Genomic DNA, 16,358 nt, shown 5'->3' on the forward strand with positions numbered 1-16,358 from the left:
TATCTGGCAGCCCGTGTGATACAGTTACAGAGATAAAAGTAATTCAGACTAATTATTTTTTTATATAATTTTAGGTTTTAACATGTAAATAAGTAGATATACATAAGTGAATTTATTGTATGTCGAATAGAGATAATAGAATTATTGCAAATTATAAATCCAGACATCAATCGCAATGAAAAAATCAACAGTTATCGACTCTGGCTAAGTTGGATTCCACGGTTGGTCCAACGTGGAACTCGAACCCACATCCTTGGATTGCCGGTCCAAAGGAAAAATCTAAATGTTTATATTTAAAGATATGGATATATTACCAATAGAATTATTGTTCAAAAACTTTGTTAAAACATTACGTATTTATTCACCAATCGGTCGCAATGGGACCAATGAAAAGCAACATCAACTAGTTACACGTAAACTACACTAAATTGCATCGCTCTCCAGAGTGCCATAACTAAAACGAGCTTCCGAACGGGTATCAAAATACTCGTACTTTTTTCCTTACAACATAAGGCAAAGCGAGTCACGAATGGTCACGTGCCGTAATAGGCGTCCTCTCACGTCCACGCTGGTTCTGCATCGAATGTTCGGGGTGATTTACCGGCGGCACACTTTGTCCATGAGGATTGAGCCAGTTTTTCCAACATTGTTCTATTTGTGCGTTCAACATTCTTTACGGTTTGCGAAGGCATTTTTTTGTTTAAAATAGGTATCTTTGTGAATCTTTATATTATTATTATGGTAGTTTTTTTTATGATAATAGGTAAGACGCAAAAATGAATGCGATCAAAACAAAGAACAGTCTTGAAGGTATTTGTAACTTAGAATTCCTTGGTGCCTAGATTTGTACGCTTACCAGTCTATCCAGCCAGTTATCTACGCCTACGCGTCTCTCACTCTACGCTTACGCGTCTCTCACACTACGCCTACGCGTCTCACGCTCTACGCCAACGCGCCGCGCCTCTCACTCTACGACGCTTACGCGACTCTTACGCTACGCCTACGAGTCTCCTACTCTTACGCTCCACGCACTGTCTAAGGCAGCGTGGAGTACAGTGATCACGTGCCGTAATAGGCGTCCTCTCACGTCCACGTTTTCTGCATCGAATGTTCGGGGTGATTTACCGGCGACCGGCGATTTACTTTGTCCATGAGGATTGAGCCAGTTTTTCCAGCATTGTTCTATTTGTGCGCGTACATTCTTTACGGTTTGCGAAGGTATTTTTTAGTATAATGGAATAAGACTGAGGAGATTATACTTAAATAGGTACCCACCTCAAAATAGGTAAATTGAATGGTTTATTGGCTAGAAATAAGCACCTAGATTTACAGCTCATAATTTTTTAAATATTTATCATAAAATATCGGAAAAGGATCATAATAAATCACTTGATGGTAAACGATTGTTGTCGTTCATTGGTTAAACAATTTAAAATATAATTTTAAAATTTCATTGAAATCTTGTTCAAAAGTGTCAAATGGAAATTCATTTTATCTTTATATTTTTGCCCAAACTCACGTAAAAATTACTCAAGTAGCCGCTCATGATCATTACAACTAAAGTACTCGTAGCCACTCAGGCCCGTGACAACTGAAAATTCTTCTGCAAAGCTTGTGTCCCTGTGATGATAGGCTACTAGAGTCATCGAATGAGGCGCAATAAATGATTTCTTCTGTAGTATTTGACAGAAATAACCAATATTTATAGATTTTGGGTATTCAAATTGTATGATGACTACGTATTTTCGATTTAAAATTTAAGTACTTTTTTTTGGCCACTAAAAACGCTGTCACCGATGTAGTGACGTCATCGAATAGGAACCTTACTTCATGTGAAAACAGTCACTGACTATGAATTATGAAGTTTATGCCTCATGCTTAAAAGGGCTTTCAACCGAGCGCTTGATCATACCGTGTGTGGTATCAAATTGAAAGGTTTTGCGAGTAGTTTACAAATATATAACATTATAGGACCCTTTCTACTTGGTCTAACAAAATATGAGAAAATGTGCAAAAGTGGTAATAATTGTATCGGTAAAGGCTCGTTTTCAAAAAATTGCCAAAAATAAATAATAGCAATTTGTAATCACTAAGGCAAAACAGCAATTCAAGTAAACGTTGCAGATTAATTAAGTACAAAAATTACTTAGATGTGATGTAGATTTTCAAAGAAATTGTCACTTAATTTTAAGTAACTTCTGAAAAAAATTGAATTCGTCTTAGCCTCGTTTACTCTTTTTCAAAACCTTATAATAAAAATGTAGTCTAAGAAAATTGTAGTACAGTATATACGAATTATAAATTTACCTGTTTTAGTATTCAAAATTGTCCAAAATTTACAAATAAGATCGAATAATTCAGCTCTATACGTGAGTTTTTCTAAACGTGCATTAGAGAAAAATTCATAATTAGTTCAGTGAGTTAGTTTTCAAAAATCCAGTCTTATAAAAGTCCAGATAATAAGATGCTCTAACTGAAACTTGAATTGAATAAATCTATTGGGTAACGGAAAGTGTAGTATTTCACCAACTGAAACTATCAATTTTACATTCATTTGACGTTTTTTTTTTAAAGCACCCTTAAAAGTCAGAAAATGTTGTTTTCGAGTAGAATGACCTAGTGCACAGATAATCTATAGATGAACATGACTGTGTTTTTTTTGCCTGATTACGTAATAAATACTTTAAAAATATTTTTTTTGCTGTTTTTGTCATAATAAAATATGGTAATATTTTATTTCGGTTAATTGGACAGTACTTAATCATATAAGACAGACTTTAAAAAAGGTTCAAGTAGCCTATAGAATTACACATAATCACCTAAATCTACTCACCTAAAACATCGACGCATCCAATCATCTTCTTCATCGTGCTAGTATTAATCTGGCACATATAGCATCCGCGGTCCTCGACCTTCAGCGGTCTGATGTGCAGCTGCCAGGAACCCGGGGAGTCGTTAGTGACCGCGTACCGAGAGCTGTGAGTGACCAGCCGCGTGTGCAGAGTTAAGATGGTCTGGTCGTCTGCGCGAATCCACGCCACCTGCGACAAAATAAACATAACCATCAATTTTTGTGCAAGTATACAATACGTATTTTTAGATTTTTACAAGCTTTTTTTAACTTTTGTCCCCTCAAACGCCTTAAATTACATTTCGGAGAATTATCGTTAGCGGGAAAGTAAATTTTATGTTTCAGGTTACGTAGCCGAATGGCACAAACGCTCACGAAACGAAACGTTCGTAGATATCCATCTCTATCGCTCTTGCGTATTGGCGCGACAGAGCCAAGACTATAGTATGAATTTTCTGAGATGAACTTTTCGGTTTTGCCCTAATCTGTTAAACAAAGGCCTTTGTTTCTATTATTCGCGGTGGTTAGCTCCCGTTTCCACAGCACGTGCTAAAGTCTCAGTGTAGTTAAAAAGCAACTATCATGATAGCAATAAGGTTCAAATTTATTAAACAGTTTGCAGTGTGCAGGTAACTTTTTTTGAAGATGACAAAACGTGTTATCTCCGAAAGGGCTTTTTATGGATTTGAACCTTATTGCTATCATGATAGTTGCTTTTTAACTACACTGAGACTATAGCACGTGCCGTTTAAACGGGAGCTGACCGCAGCGAATAATAGAAACAAAGGCCTTTGTTTAACAGATTAGGGCAAAAGCGAAAAGTGCATCTCAGAAAATTCATACTTTCGCGGCGTTTCGTTTTCGTTTCCGTCGCAGAAATGCCATTCGGCTACGGCACCTGGTTAAAATATTGTCGGCACTACTCGAACTTTGAGATAATGTTAGGACATGTCAAATATTAGTTCTAATAATGATGTGAATCGGATTTTCATTTTCAATAAATATATCAATGATTATAGGTAGAGGTAGCATTGATGACCTGTCAAATGAAATATTTATTATTTTGTTCAGATAACGCCGTAACTGGCGTTTCTGTCGTTTATTCAAACAAAAAAAAACCCTTCAACTGTGTACTGAGCAAAGTAAGTAAATACACAAATGTAATAAGTCAACATTGACAGTAAATATATAAAATGTTTATTCTTTTATGTGTTTGTCAAATGTTTATTAGAACAAACAAGTCTAATGAGATCGTTAAGAAAAATAAATAGCGATTTTGTAGATTTTATTTAAGGACAAATCTAGGTACAGGTACCTATTTTTCTACCAACCCATTTAAGTAAAAAAAACCGGCCATGAGCGTGTCGGGCCACGCTCAGTGTAGGGTTCCGATGTTTCCCGTATTTTTTTTTCATGAACTGTTCAACCTATCAAGATCAAAATAATTTTCCTAGAAAGTATTCATAAATTTCTACTTTTGTGATTTTTTTCATATTTTTTAAACATATGGTTCAAAAGTTAGAGTCCGGGACACACTTTTTTTTTTTACTTGAGGAGCGATTATTTCCGAAAATATTAATTTTATCAAAAAACGATTTTACTAAACCCCTATTAATTTTTAAATACCTATCCAACAATATATCACACGTTGGGGTTGGAATGAAAAAAAAATAGTCTCCAGTTTACATGTAGGAAACATCTTTTTCCACTTTTTATTTTACCACTTTATCGGCGTGATTGATATAAAAATATTGTTACCAAATTTCAGCTTTCTAGTGCTAACGGTCACTGAGATTATGCTCGGACGGACGGACGGACAGACATGGCGAAACTATAAGGGTTCCTAATAGTTCACTACGGAACCCTAAAAAACGTTACGGATTTATGAGAAATCATCACTGCAAAAGGAATACGAGTAATTATACCTACAGTCACCGATATAAAGAAGTGATGATTTTTGTACCTTGTCATATTAACGTCTTGTTTGAAATGTCATACGTAATTGTCAAACGATTAAAAGCGATAAGGTACCTACAGATATCATCAATTATTTATGCCGGTGACTGTACATATGATAATAAAAAGCGTCAAGTTAATTATTGAATACACATTATGAATATGTAAGTAATTATGCTTCATATTCATAAATAATGGATAAAAAAATATTGATCAAGCGAAGCATGAAACTTGGTTTCAGCTTCAATAAATATTGATTGTTGTTATATTACTAGCTTTTGCCCGCGGCTTCGCTCGCGTAAGAAAGAGACAAAAAGTAGCCTATGTCACTCTCCATCCCTTCAACTATCTCCACTTAAAAAATCACGACAATTCGTCGCTCCGTTTTGCCGCGAAGGACGGACAAACAAACAGACACACACATTTCCATTTACTTGTATAGTATTGTATGGATACTTTATAGAGCCTATTTCTATTAGTTGTCAAAGCGGACCCCAGGCTCTTATGACTCTTATGAGCAGTGGCAAATGCCGGAATAACGCAAAAAGTATGATGATTATGGTGAGAACCCATTTCTCAACATTATTAAAAATGTTCTTAACCGAACCACACCAAACCGATTAACGCAAAGTTTATTTAATAAACAGTCATGATGAAGGTACTACGTGGTATTTATCTAAATAATTGAAAAGGTGTACCAACAAAAACGTTGATTCTATAAATGTAACATCAAAATAACGTACATTACAACCATTTAACAAACATGTTCTTCGTTTCCTATTATTTATTCTATTCACTCCTACTTGTAAGCTACGCGTGCCTAACAACAATTAATATTAATTGTTTACAAATTTCTTTACTAAAGCATAAATGAAAAGAATACGCCTATAAGGAAATTGTATTTTGTGTAAAACAATTGGTCGTTTGAAACTCGCAGACATGTTTCATTTTAATTGAAACATATTATGGAACGCCACAAACGATTGTGACGTTACAGCGACATGATTGTGCTTATTCAAAACAACGGAGTTTCTATCTTTTGTTCTCTTAATAAATTGTTTTAGGACGTATTTAGGAGAATATAATATCTACGGGAAGGAAAACAGTTTATGCTTGCAGTATGCTTGTAATGTGATATGCAATAAATAATTCTAATTCTAATTCTAATTCAGTTTCTTGTAATGGAAAATACTTGTTGTTTGAAAGGCTATAGGGATTCGCATTTTTAATAATCTTGGTAATTGGATGTTGTTTGATTTATAAACATGAAAATAAGTTATGAAAAACATTGTAACAAATAAGCAAAGTGCCTGTATAATATAATTTATATGGGCACATTAGGTACTGGCAGCGACATGGGAGACATCTGTGGGTTCAGTTAAGTTAGGTTCAGTTTAGTTGTAATTTGTTGCTATTATTTTGATATTTAATGATATGTTTTAAAGTACACCTACACATAATTAATAACTTGTAAATTTTAATCTTTTCAAAAATCTCATGTTAATTGTCAAAGTTAAAACATAAACAAATAGTACGTTCTAGGCATAATACAGGTCATAATCGTTGGTATCCATGCCGTCCTTTGGGCTCCATTGTGGTGTGCGCGATGGGCTGGCAACCTGTCATTGCTTTATCACAATTTCTTTTTTTTTTTCAATCTCTACATTGTCAAAGGTGGCGTTGAAACTTAAGCAGTCTCGTGTGCTCTGCCTATTATACACCGTGTTGTTTTTGTTTTCCGTTAAATTCGACACGTAGCTAGGTTCATTATCAGGAACCACCCTGTATATCACTTTTAGTTAAATTCACAAAAAAAATTTTTTCTTCATTTCCATACATAATAAATGAATTTATTAGTGTGAGAAACCCTTAAGAATAACATTCAAGTTAAAGTGATTGACGGCATATGTTAAAACAAATAACATTAGGAATTGATATAAGTTGTCACACACGTGTTCAGTAATTTATCTTTTTTTTTAATAACTCGATAACCGTATGAGTTATGACGCTAGTTTCTTAGAGAAATTAATTGTATTTGATCTAAAGAACCTTCCCTTAAAGTTAACGGAATTGAATAAAAACAGGTTGTATAGGCGTTCGGAAATACAGGCATGTTTTATGTATTCATGTATGTCATCCATCCAACCACAGTCCAACTTATACTAAGACATACAGGCCAAAACAATGTCTGAAAAATCTACTTTAGGTTCGTCTCGCTTGCACCAATGCAGCTACGGTCTTACAAGGTACTTGAATGACAAAAGCCAGTACTAAATATTTGAAAAGATATCTTCCACCGTCGAAATAAAGTGTAATAATACATGAGAGCATCCCGATAAAATCCCTTTCGAAATCACATTAATAAAATATTGCAATGACAGTCGATGACGTAAATTAATTATTTTTTAATGACGCACCCGGCAGTATTTTCCTCGTGTTAAAATTTGAAGTTGATTTTACTGTCCGAAATTTGGACCACAGTTTGATTACGCTGCAGGTATCTCTGTGGGAAATAATTTATAAGACTTATATTGACCGGGATACATCGTGATTACCTTTTTGATTTGTGTGGAGCTCTCGATATTCCTATACATAATGTTTCCATTTGCTACGCCTGATATGCCTTGTATTTGTATCCAGCATGTTTTAATATATTGACACAAATAAATGTCAGTGCTTATAAGTTTACAAGTAGGTAATAATATAGTAGAAATTATTAACTATACTAGTAATAAAATGAAATGTTTATAGGTACATAAAATACGCCTGATTCCACGTGCAACGCCTGATAATAATAATGTGCAAACTTTTGGTTGAATCTCGGTTAGATGGCGCTAATATTTGACTATTATTGTAACATATACCAGGTAAAGGATTATGAATCAAATTATCAAAACTAATGTTCAAATCTTTTAATCTTGTATCGAGAGATGGCAGACTCAGCAGTGTGCAGCAGTCGTTCTCTATATACTCGATTCTCTTATCCCATACAAACATACCCACTGGATAAATAATAATTGCATGATAGCGCACAAGGACCTCAATAGCCATTATTTAGTTGCCGACTCACGGGTAATTATGGCAGCGGGTAATAACGGCCGGCCGTTGAGATCCAACCTGAAACTGTTTCTATGTGGAATATACCCTGTAACAAGCTATACGTGTACCTAGCAGTAGATTTAATGATATCTTTCTATGTACATCGGCAGCTTAACCGGATATTCATGATCATCAATACAGGCGTCTCACGATCACATTATGTCAGTGTGTCTGGGAGTCAGTGCAAGGAAGCATGAATGAGGGTGGACCAAGGGTGTATCAGTCTACATAACTTTAATATCCACTTGCTATCTTCAGTTACCTGGGGTCAACACAGGATTGGCGCGACAGTAGGTATTCGCCGTGATGTAGATCACTCGTCTTTTCCTAGTTATATAAAAGCCAGAAGGACGGGTAGTCTACGTCGCCTTGTAATGCATGTAACTGTGTCAAAATATCGGGAAATCTCACGGTCTAATATCCTTATATTTAGGTACTTGGAGCGAGGAGCAATCCAAATAAACCGTAGATTTTGTTGTAGTACTCAATTAGGAGTAAAATCTGTTAAACAAAAGCATGCAATAACCGAATAAACAGAACATAGTGTAATATTTTTCAACCAATTCGCTGCGGGCACCATGCTGAGGCTGCCCCGGACGCAACGCTAATGCCCTCATTAGTTCGTTTATCTATTGTAATGCCTTCATAAACTAACTACACGAATTAAACCACGCAGTTTTGCAGTCATATTGCTGGGAATGGTTCATATTGTAAAAACCGCATTTTGGGATTCCTTGTCCCAATACTAATGTTACGTAGAATGCTTTTCGTATTTAGTATATTCGTAGTCTCCTTAGTAACAGTTATATCAAACAGTACATAAACAGGGTATACATAAACCAAACGATGCTCACAAATTCAAAGACAAATGGAGACGATGACAGAAACACTCAACCAAAACATTATTCGCATCGCGCATCGTGGCTACATGTGTAATCAATCAAAGAAAAACTCAAGATTGTTTATGAGAATTTAAGTAAATCCAATCAACCCGCGGAGAAAGAAATACCAATAAAGATTTCCATAAATAAATATGTATCGACAGCGCGTCAAACTGTGAACGCGGTGTTTTCCAAAAGTCTTATGAATTATTTCTGAGATACTGATGAGGTGGAGGAGAAATCAGCATATCGTAATGAGATAACGGCTGGATGAAATGCAAATGAATTTGACGGTCGGGTGGTCCCGAACACGGATCTTATTCGCGATAAAGAGCGCAGAAACAAAACGTACGAATCCGTTGCTCTATCCTGCTTATACTCGAAGATTTTAAAGTTTGTTAGAAGAGGACGGAGGTCAGCGTGGGGGTGACTTGTCTGATATAGGATCAGAGTGCCAGGCGGTCGGGCCTCGCTCGGGATTGGGAACAAATTGGGGCAGACGTTTGAATTTGCACGCTCATTTAGTAAATACATCGCGTCACGATTTACAATTACCGCAAGCTTACATATATTATAAATGTCTTGTGAAGTTATTACTCGGAGTGGAGTGTAACTTGGAGAGGCGTTATTGTGGAACATTTAATGTATCCTTGTTTGGATAATTTAATGTCTTTTAGCTCAACAAATTACCTGCTTAAAACGGAATTTAGCTTTTTTCCAGGGTGTTACGATGAATTTAAATATTTATCCTTAATATTTAATAAATATAATTTATAACATCTTGATCTTGTGCACCTGCAACATAATCTATTTAGAGATACTAAGCGGTGCTAACCGAACACACATCACATCAACCCCCTTATAAGCTTTTTTAGGCAGTAACATCATTCTGCAACAAAAATGTTGTCCATTAAATTGGCATTTGTAGAAAAAATAATATTACTCATAAAATCAAAATCAAAATAATTTATTCAGCAAATAGTCCACAGAGGCACTTTTACACGTCACGTGTACATATTTAGAAAATATTTAAAATTGTATTGATATTACAATTGATAAGTACTACTAATTCTAAGTTCTAACTAAAGTAGGTATAACTTCACTCTCTTACAATTAATTAGAGATGTAGAAGGTCTCTAAATGTCGAATTACAACTAAGAACTACACTAAATATAAACAGTACAAATACAAAAAAAGTCTAAAATTACTTTAGAGGTGCAAACGACTCTAAGGGCCCATTTAGACGGTACGAGAACTCGCATACGAGTTTTATTACATTGCGATATTTGACGGCTGTGCAAAATTATATGTAACCTTAACAGCCAGCAATGTGACTAAAGTCGCATGCGAGTTCGCACGCCGTCTAAATCAGCCCTAAATGTCACAACTAAAGATAAAATGTATAGGTACTTAATCTAATTCTCCTTAGAGATGTAGGTATAGGGTCTCCAAGAGTCAAAATCATATATTTAAAATATTCACTAAAAGAAAGGAAACAAACGGAAAGGAAAGGAAATACTATTTTGCGATGAATTCGATAAAAAATCTTAAGCCATTAGAGATTAGTGATTTCGTGATCGAACCACACGTTGAGAACGACGACTAGGTTTTGCCGTTTAGTTTACTTAAAAGTTTCCTACATTACTCCGAGGAACGAATGGTAGTTCTCACTTTACTTTCTAAACTATTTTTGTTTTATTTACGCTTGCCTTTAACTGTTTTTACTACATACTAAGCCTTGATACAATTTTATCAGAAAAGGGGCTTATCCAAAAAAATATTAAATACTAGTTTATGTCTGCGGCTTCGCTCACGTTAAATTCGAAAATTGCGGATCGTTCCATACAAACTTCCACCCCCCCTTCATTTTAGGGAAGTTAGGGGTAAGAAAGACACAAAAAGTAGCCTATGTCACTCTCTATCCCTTCAACTATATCCACTTACAAAATCACGTCAATTCTCGACTCCGTATTGCCGTGAAAGGCGGACAAACAAACACACTTTCCCATTCGTAATATTAGTATGGATAAGGCGGACTTCAAAACCCCTGAAAATATATTTCTTTAGAAAATGGCCATTGTGATTGTATCGTATTTTATGCTGCAGATAGTATGCAAGGGAATACAATACATAATTACTTCGTGCGATGCCTAAAACACAATTTATATTCGTTTAATCCATACTAATATTATTAATGGGAAAGTGTGTGTGTCTCTTTGTTTGTCCGTCTTTCACGGAAAAATGGAGCGACGAATTGATGTGATTTCTTAAGCGAAGATAGTTGAAGGGATGGAGAGTGACATAGGCTACTTTTTGTCTCTTTCTAACGCGAGCGAAGCCACGCTCAAAAGATACTTATTAATAAACGTTCACATAATATTATTATCATGATTACTAAACTTCATGTCCAATGAGTTAGTTAGTTGAGAAGCTTAGACATTATTTTTAATGTAAAACTTTAAAAGATTTTCTGAATAAAATCATTTTTAACTAGACAATCATGTGTAGACGTAAGCTGGCACCGTAGCCGAATGTCATTTCTGCGACGCTAAACGCCGCAGAAAATGGCTTCTGGCTCTGTCGCGCCAATACGCAAGAGCGATAGATATACTTAGATTGCACTGAGAAATGACATTCGGCTACGGGGCCTGAAGACCCGGGTTTGATCCCCGGCTCGGCCACAGGTGGTCGCTTTTTCTTTCGTGTATAGTATGTAGGTACATTATTTTAGTTTTTAACTTTGTATAAGTTCGTGGAATAGAGAATAGAAGAATAAACCAAATATGAGGTTAAAAGGAAAAAAACTTATTCGCAATACTTGATCCCAGGCGAGAAAATCCATCGGGTTGATTGTTTCTTTATTCTTCAATCATATTTATGAAGATTTCCCAGAACCGACTTTTGTTGAAGAAAAGAAAAAATACCGAGAACCGAAGACTGAGATAAAATATAAATTCCATATTCTGAGAAACGGTACATAAATAATTATGTACACGTGACATGATATTGATATTGCAGTAAAAGAATTTATAAAGATGTGTTTAATATTTGAAGTTAAAGAAAATATATTTATTGTATTTCTTTATTTAAGTTGGTAGTCATTTTTAGAGCCGATTCTGTGCAAGGGTTAAGTAAACGTAATAATTTCTCAGAATATTGACGTTTTAAAGAAACATTTTCATCGGTAAAGTTTCCGAAATCGCGGCTTTTTTGCCTTGGTATGACTCTACCATATATACTCTATTATTTGTTGCTAGCCACAAAAAAATAACATCAAGATATCCAATAAGTATATCCGATAAAATAATAGAAAGTTACCTCATAAAAACACTGAAACTATACCTATTGAATTTTTCATTAACATAAACTTTTTAACAAAAAATAAAACCGCCTTCAAAAATAAGCGCGTTACAAAACACGGAGAAACTAAAAAGCCAAAAATAATAAACCTTTCAATTCAGATTTCTTATCGTATTGCAATAAGCTAAACATCCAAATTATAAACAAATCAATTATTTTTGTAGTCGGTACCAGACCTGTTCGTCGCCTTGCTATTGCCTGTTTGCCCCACCCAACCATACACAGGCTGGTACCGACTCCAAAAATAATTGATTTGTTTATAATTTGGATGTTTAGCTATTGCAATACGATAAGAAATCTGAATTGAAAGGTTTATTATTTTTGGCTTTTTAGTTTCTCCGTGTTTTGTAACGCGCTTATTTTTGAAGGCGGTTTTATTTTTTGTTAAAAAGTTTATTTATTTGTTGATTTTTAGTGGTTCCTAGTGATATTATATGTATCAGTCCGAATACATGTACAGTAGTGAAAGAATTATCCTTTAACTCCTAACCATTGAGGAGTTGACCTTCCATCATCAGCTCAGCCACATAAAATTATTACCATCAGACGTAAATACTGGTGTACCTTTGAAAAATAGACTAAAAACATTACATGTGCCTATAACATTTGAAGAGTTCCCTCGATTTCTCCAGGATCCCATCATCAGACCCTGACTTGGTGCCAATGGGACCATCTCGGGGTTATACCGGTTCGATCAAAAAAAAAATTTTGAAAATCGGTCCACGATTCTCGGAGATATCGAGTAACATACATACAAAAAAAAAATAAAAAAAAAAAACATTCAGTCGAATTGAGAACCTCCTCCTTTTTTGAAGTCGGTTAAAAAATGTCCGCTCTCCCGACTTATAAAAAATGTAATATTCAAGACAGTGTCGAGAAAGCACCCATCTTCACTAATCACACCTACTCCCGCTTTTTTTCTGTTATTTTATTTTCGTACCTTCTTCAGTAGTTGCTAACGTGGCCGGCCAGTAGTTTTTTTACTTTTAATACTAAGTACGTGAAAAATATATGTTTTCGGCCCTCCTGGCAGGGTTCTCCATGTTTTGGCATAATTTTACAATTCAGAATTATTTTTGGCATACCTTTTGGATACTTTGTTATGGCATAGTATAGTTACGCATAATTTGTCTACTCATATTTCTGTTTGTTAGAATATATTTCATGCATAAATATTATTCGCCGAATGGTTTTTATGCATAAATTATTTGTGCATAACATTGTTCAGTCGAAATTTACCACGCAGAATTTTTATCAAAGGTAATACTACTATTTTGATGTTGCAGTTCTAACCTTTTTTTTTTAACGAGGGGAAATGCTTTACGCATAATCCCGGGCGCAGGTCGGCCTGGGATGGTTATGTGGGACTCCCATATAGGCTAATGAGAACCATGGTTTACCCACTAAAACCCCTCGATTGCCGCCTCAGGGCTATAGAACGAGGTCGCAGGCACGTTTCGGCACTCCTCCGCAACTTGCAGTTCTAACCTAACCCAACCGATACTCTTGACAAAATTTTGTATTTGTTGAGGTCGCAGTTCTAACCTAACCTTATCGACTCTTCTGACAGTATTTAGGATGAGTAGTTGTTCTGACTTTAAGAAATATGACAAATACAATTAATTATATATTATTTTATTCATAAACATAATTGGCGTAAACAGTATTATGCGAACTTATTTTCGGACAAAGTAATATTCGTATTATTTTAAATTATGAAAAATATGTTTTTTGCCAAATTAACATTCGTAGAAAACCGATTATGCGAAGTCTGTGCGAAAACTGTTTCGGACAATTAAAGGTATGACATATAGAGGGACCCCTCCTGGTAGGGCCTTGTACGCATGTACGAGACCACAACTGGCAGGCAATTTTATTATGGTCGCGCGATAAATGATAAAACATCTGGCCGTCCCTATCGCACTTACTAATAGTGCGATAGGGACGGCCTGATATTTTATCGTCTATCGCGCGGCCATGCTACCCGTGCTGATCCTATTTTATATCTACATTTCTACAATCTACATAGACTAAAAAGCGTTCTTGAAAAATATCTACAATTTTACACATTTATTTATTTATTGGTTTACATAAGTCTCCCATCAGGTCAAATCTCTCGAACTCCTCATACTTAACACTTTACTTGAAGGGTTCTAAATACCAGCCAATAGCGTGATTTGAAAATAACATTTCTTCAAATAAAAACTCTTTTATATACTTTTGATACCGACATTCCGATCTCGAGATATATCGTACTAAACATTATCATAAAGTTCGAACGGAGCCCTTAGACAAGTGATTGATAGGTACTTACACAGGAAAAAAAACTGATTTATCACCGGAAGACACCAAATAAAAAAGAAATAAAATATCAGCTATTTATAAATCACTCTATTACTTACAAAATATAGAAGTCCTTACGTAGGTTTGGTAAATTAAATAAATGTTTTACGGTTCACGATTAAAGAGTGAACGGAGATGGATGTTTTGAGCCCTATTGTGTTACAAGTACTTATTTAAAACGGTAATGTACTAAAATAAATCTACAACGAATCTTAACAAAAGTGTAATGATATTTATTGAATGTTTCGAGCTACTCTAAAAGAACCCCGAGTCTTGGCTAACTAATAAATGATACCACGTTTATTTAAGTAGTAAGTAAAAAAAATCTAACAGCGACAAAGAAGTCTGTTAAGTATTATAAGTTTAAAAAATATAAATATTTTAGAACGATAAAGTAGTCAGGGCACAGAACTAGATTTAGATAGAAGAAACAAGTTCATCTATTTGTATAGGGGCCGAGCGTGTCAGATTTTGTACTGAAGTTGTTACTTGCCTGTGAATTTAAATATGTCTAATTTTTGTGTCGTTGTATCTCGTAACAAGGCAATTTTTTAATATTTTTGTTGACTTCAACTTACAAAAATTGACACCCGAAAGCTGCAAGCTACAAATAAAGACGGACAACTCAGTGGGTTTTTCCGAGTTCATTTGACATGCTAAGTAGATACGTTTGCTTGATCTATGGTATGTATGACATCTATGAGTCAGGGTATAATCAGAACAGGACCACGTAACTGATATTAGTACATACAATTTTAATAATTATGGAATAAAAGATAAATTAGAATACAATTTATTTACTACAAGTTTCAGTGACATTAACCTGCTTAGGTTAATGTCACTGAAACTTGTAGTAAATAAATAAAATAAATAAATAAATAAAAAAAAAAGAAAAGAAATATTGTAATTTTCATCTATAAATAATCACCATGTACATTTAACCTGACAAGACGTTTAACACTATCTATCACACATGTCTCATGTCACTCATGTCAACAATACACATGTCTCAATGATGGCTCCTCAAGTCTATCAGAAAAAGCTGAGTTAACTCGAGGAGTACCTCAAGGCTCTGTTATTGGACCACTCTTATTTATATTATATTCAGCAGATGTTACATCTCACATCATGCACTGCAAATACCACATTTATGCAGATGACATACAAGTATACATTTCATGTAAGCCATCAGATATCAATAGTGCCATACAGAAATTAAATCGGGACCTTACCAGAATATCAACATGGGCCACAGAAAACTGCTTGGTACTTAACCCCAGCAAAACTAAGTACATTGTGTTTGGGAGTAAGCATCAACTGTCTAATGTTGATATTTCGGAGAATGTCATGCTGATGAATGTACCAGTTGATAGAGTGTATGAAGCGCGCAACCTAGGTCTCCTTATGGACTGTGGATTACGATACGAGAAACACATTGCAGAGACTATTAGAAATTGCTTCTACAGACTTAAGGTGTTGTACAAAATTTGTCCATATTTATGTGAAAGCCTGCGCATTCAATTGGTTGAGTCGCTTATACTGTCAAAATTCAATTACGTGGATGTCGTGTTTGGGCCAAGGCTTCTTGCTAAAACTAAAAGACTCATTCAACGTGTTCAAAATGCATGTGCTCGCTTCTGCTTCAACATTCCTTTGAGAGCTCATGTAACCCCGTATCTGAATAGCCATAACATTCTTAAAATGCAACACCGGCGTAAACTTCATTTGGCCTGTTTGTTTTTTGGTATGCTGAACTTCAAAACCCCTGGATATCTTTTCGATAAACTATCTTGCGTAAAACTCCGTGAACGCCGTGAGTGCAAAATCCATTTGTTGACGCCGCGTCATGCGACTGCCGCTTTCCGAGG

At 35.2% G+C, this 16,358-nt stretch overlaps 1 protein-coding gene across 1 annotated transcript in view; it reads right to left on the bottom strand.

Annotated features, from left to right (window-relative positions):
- LOC125233914 (protein CEPU-1-like) overlaps positions 1 to 16,358 on the bottom strand; it is a 116,099-nt gene that overhangs the window by 34,537 nt on the left and 65,204 nt on the right. Inside the window, exon 3 of the mRNA XM_048140086.1 lies at positions 2,834 to 3,041. Within this exon, the coding sequence (XP_047996043.1) occupies positions 2,834 to 3,041 (208 nt within the window). The remainder of the gene's footprint in view (positions 1 to 2,833; positions 3,042 to 16,358) is intronic.

The sequence above is a fragment of the Leguminivora glycinivorella genome, chromosome 15 (genome assembly GCF_023078275.1).
Source record: "Leguminivora glycinivorella isolate SPB_JAAS2020 chromosome 15, LegGlyc_1.1, whole genome shotgun sequence".
NCBI lineage: Eukaryota > Metazoa > Arthropoda > Insecta > Lepidoptera > Tortricidae > Leguminivora > Leguminivora glycinivorella.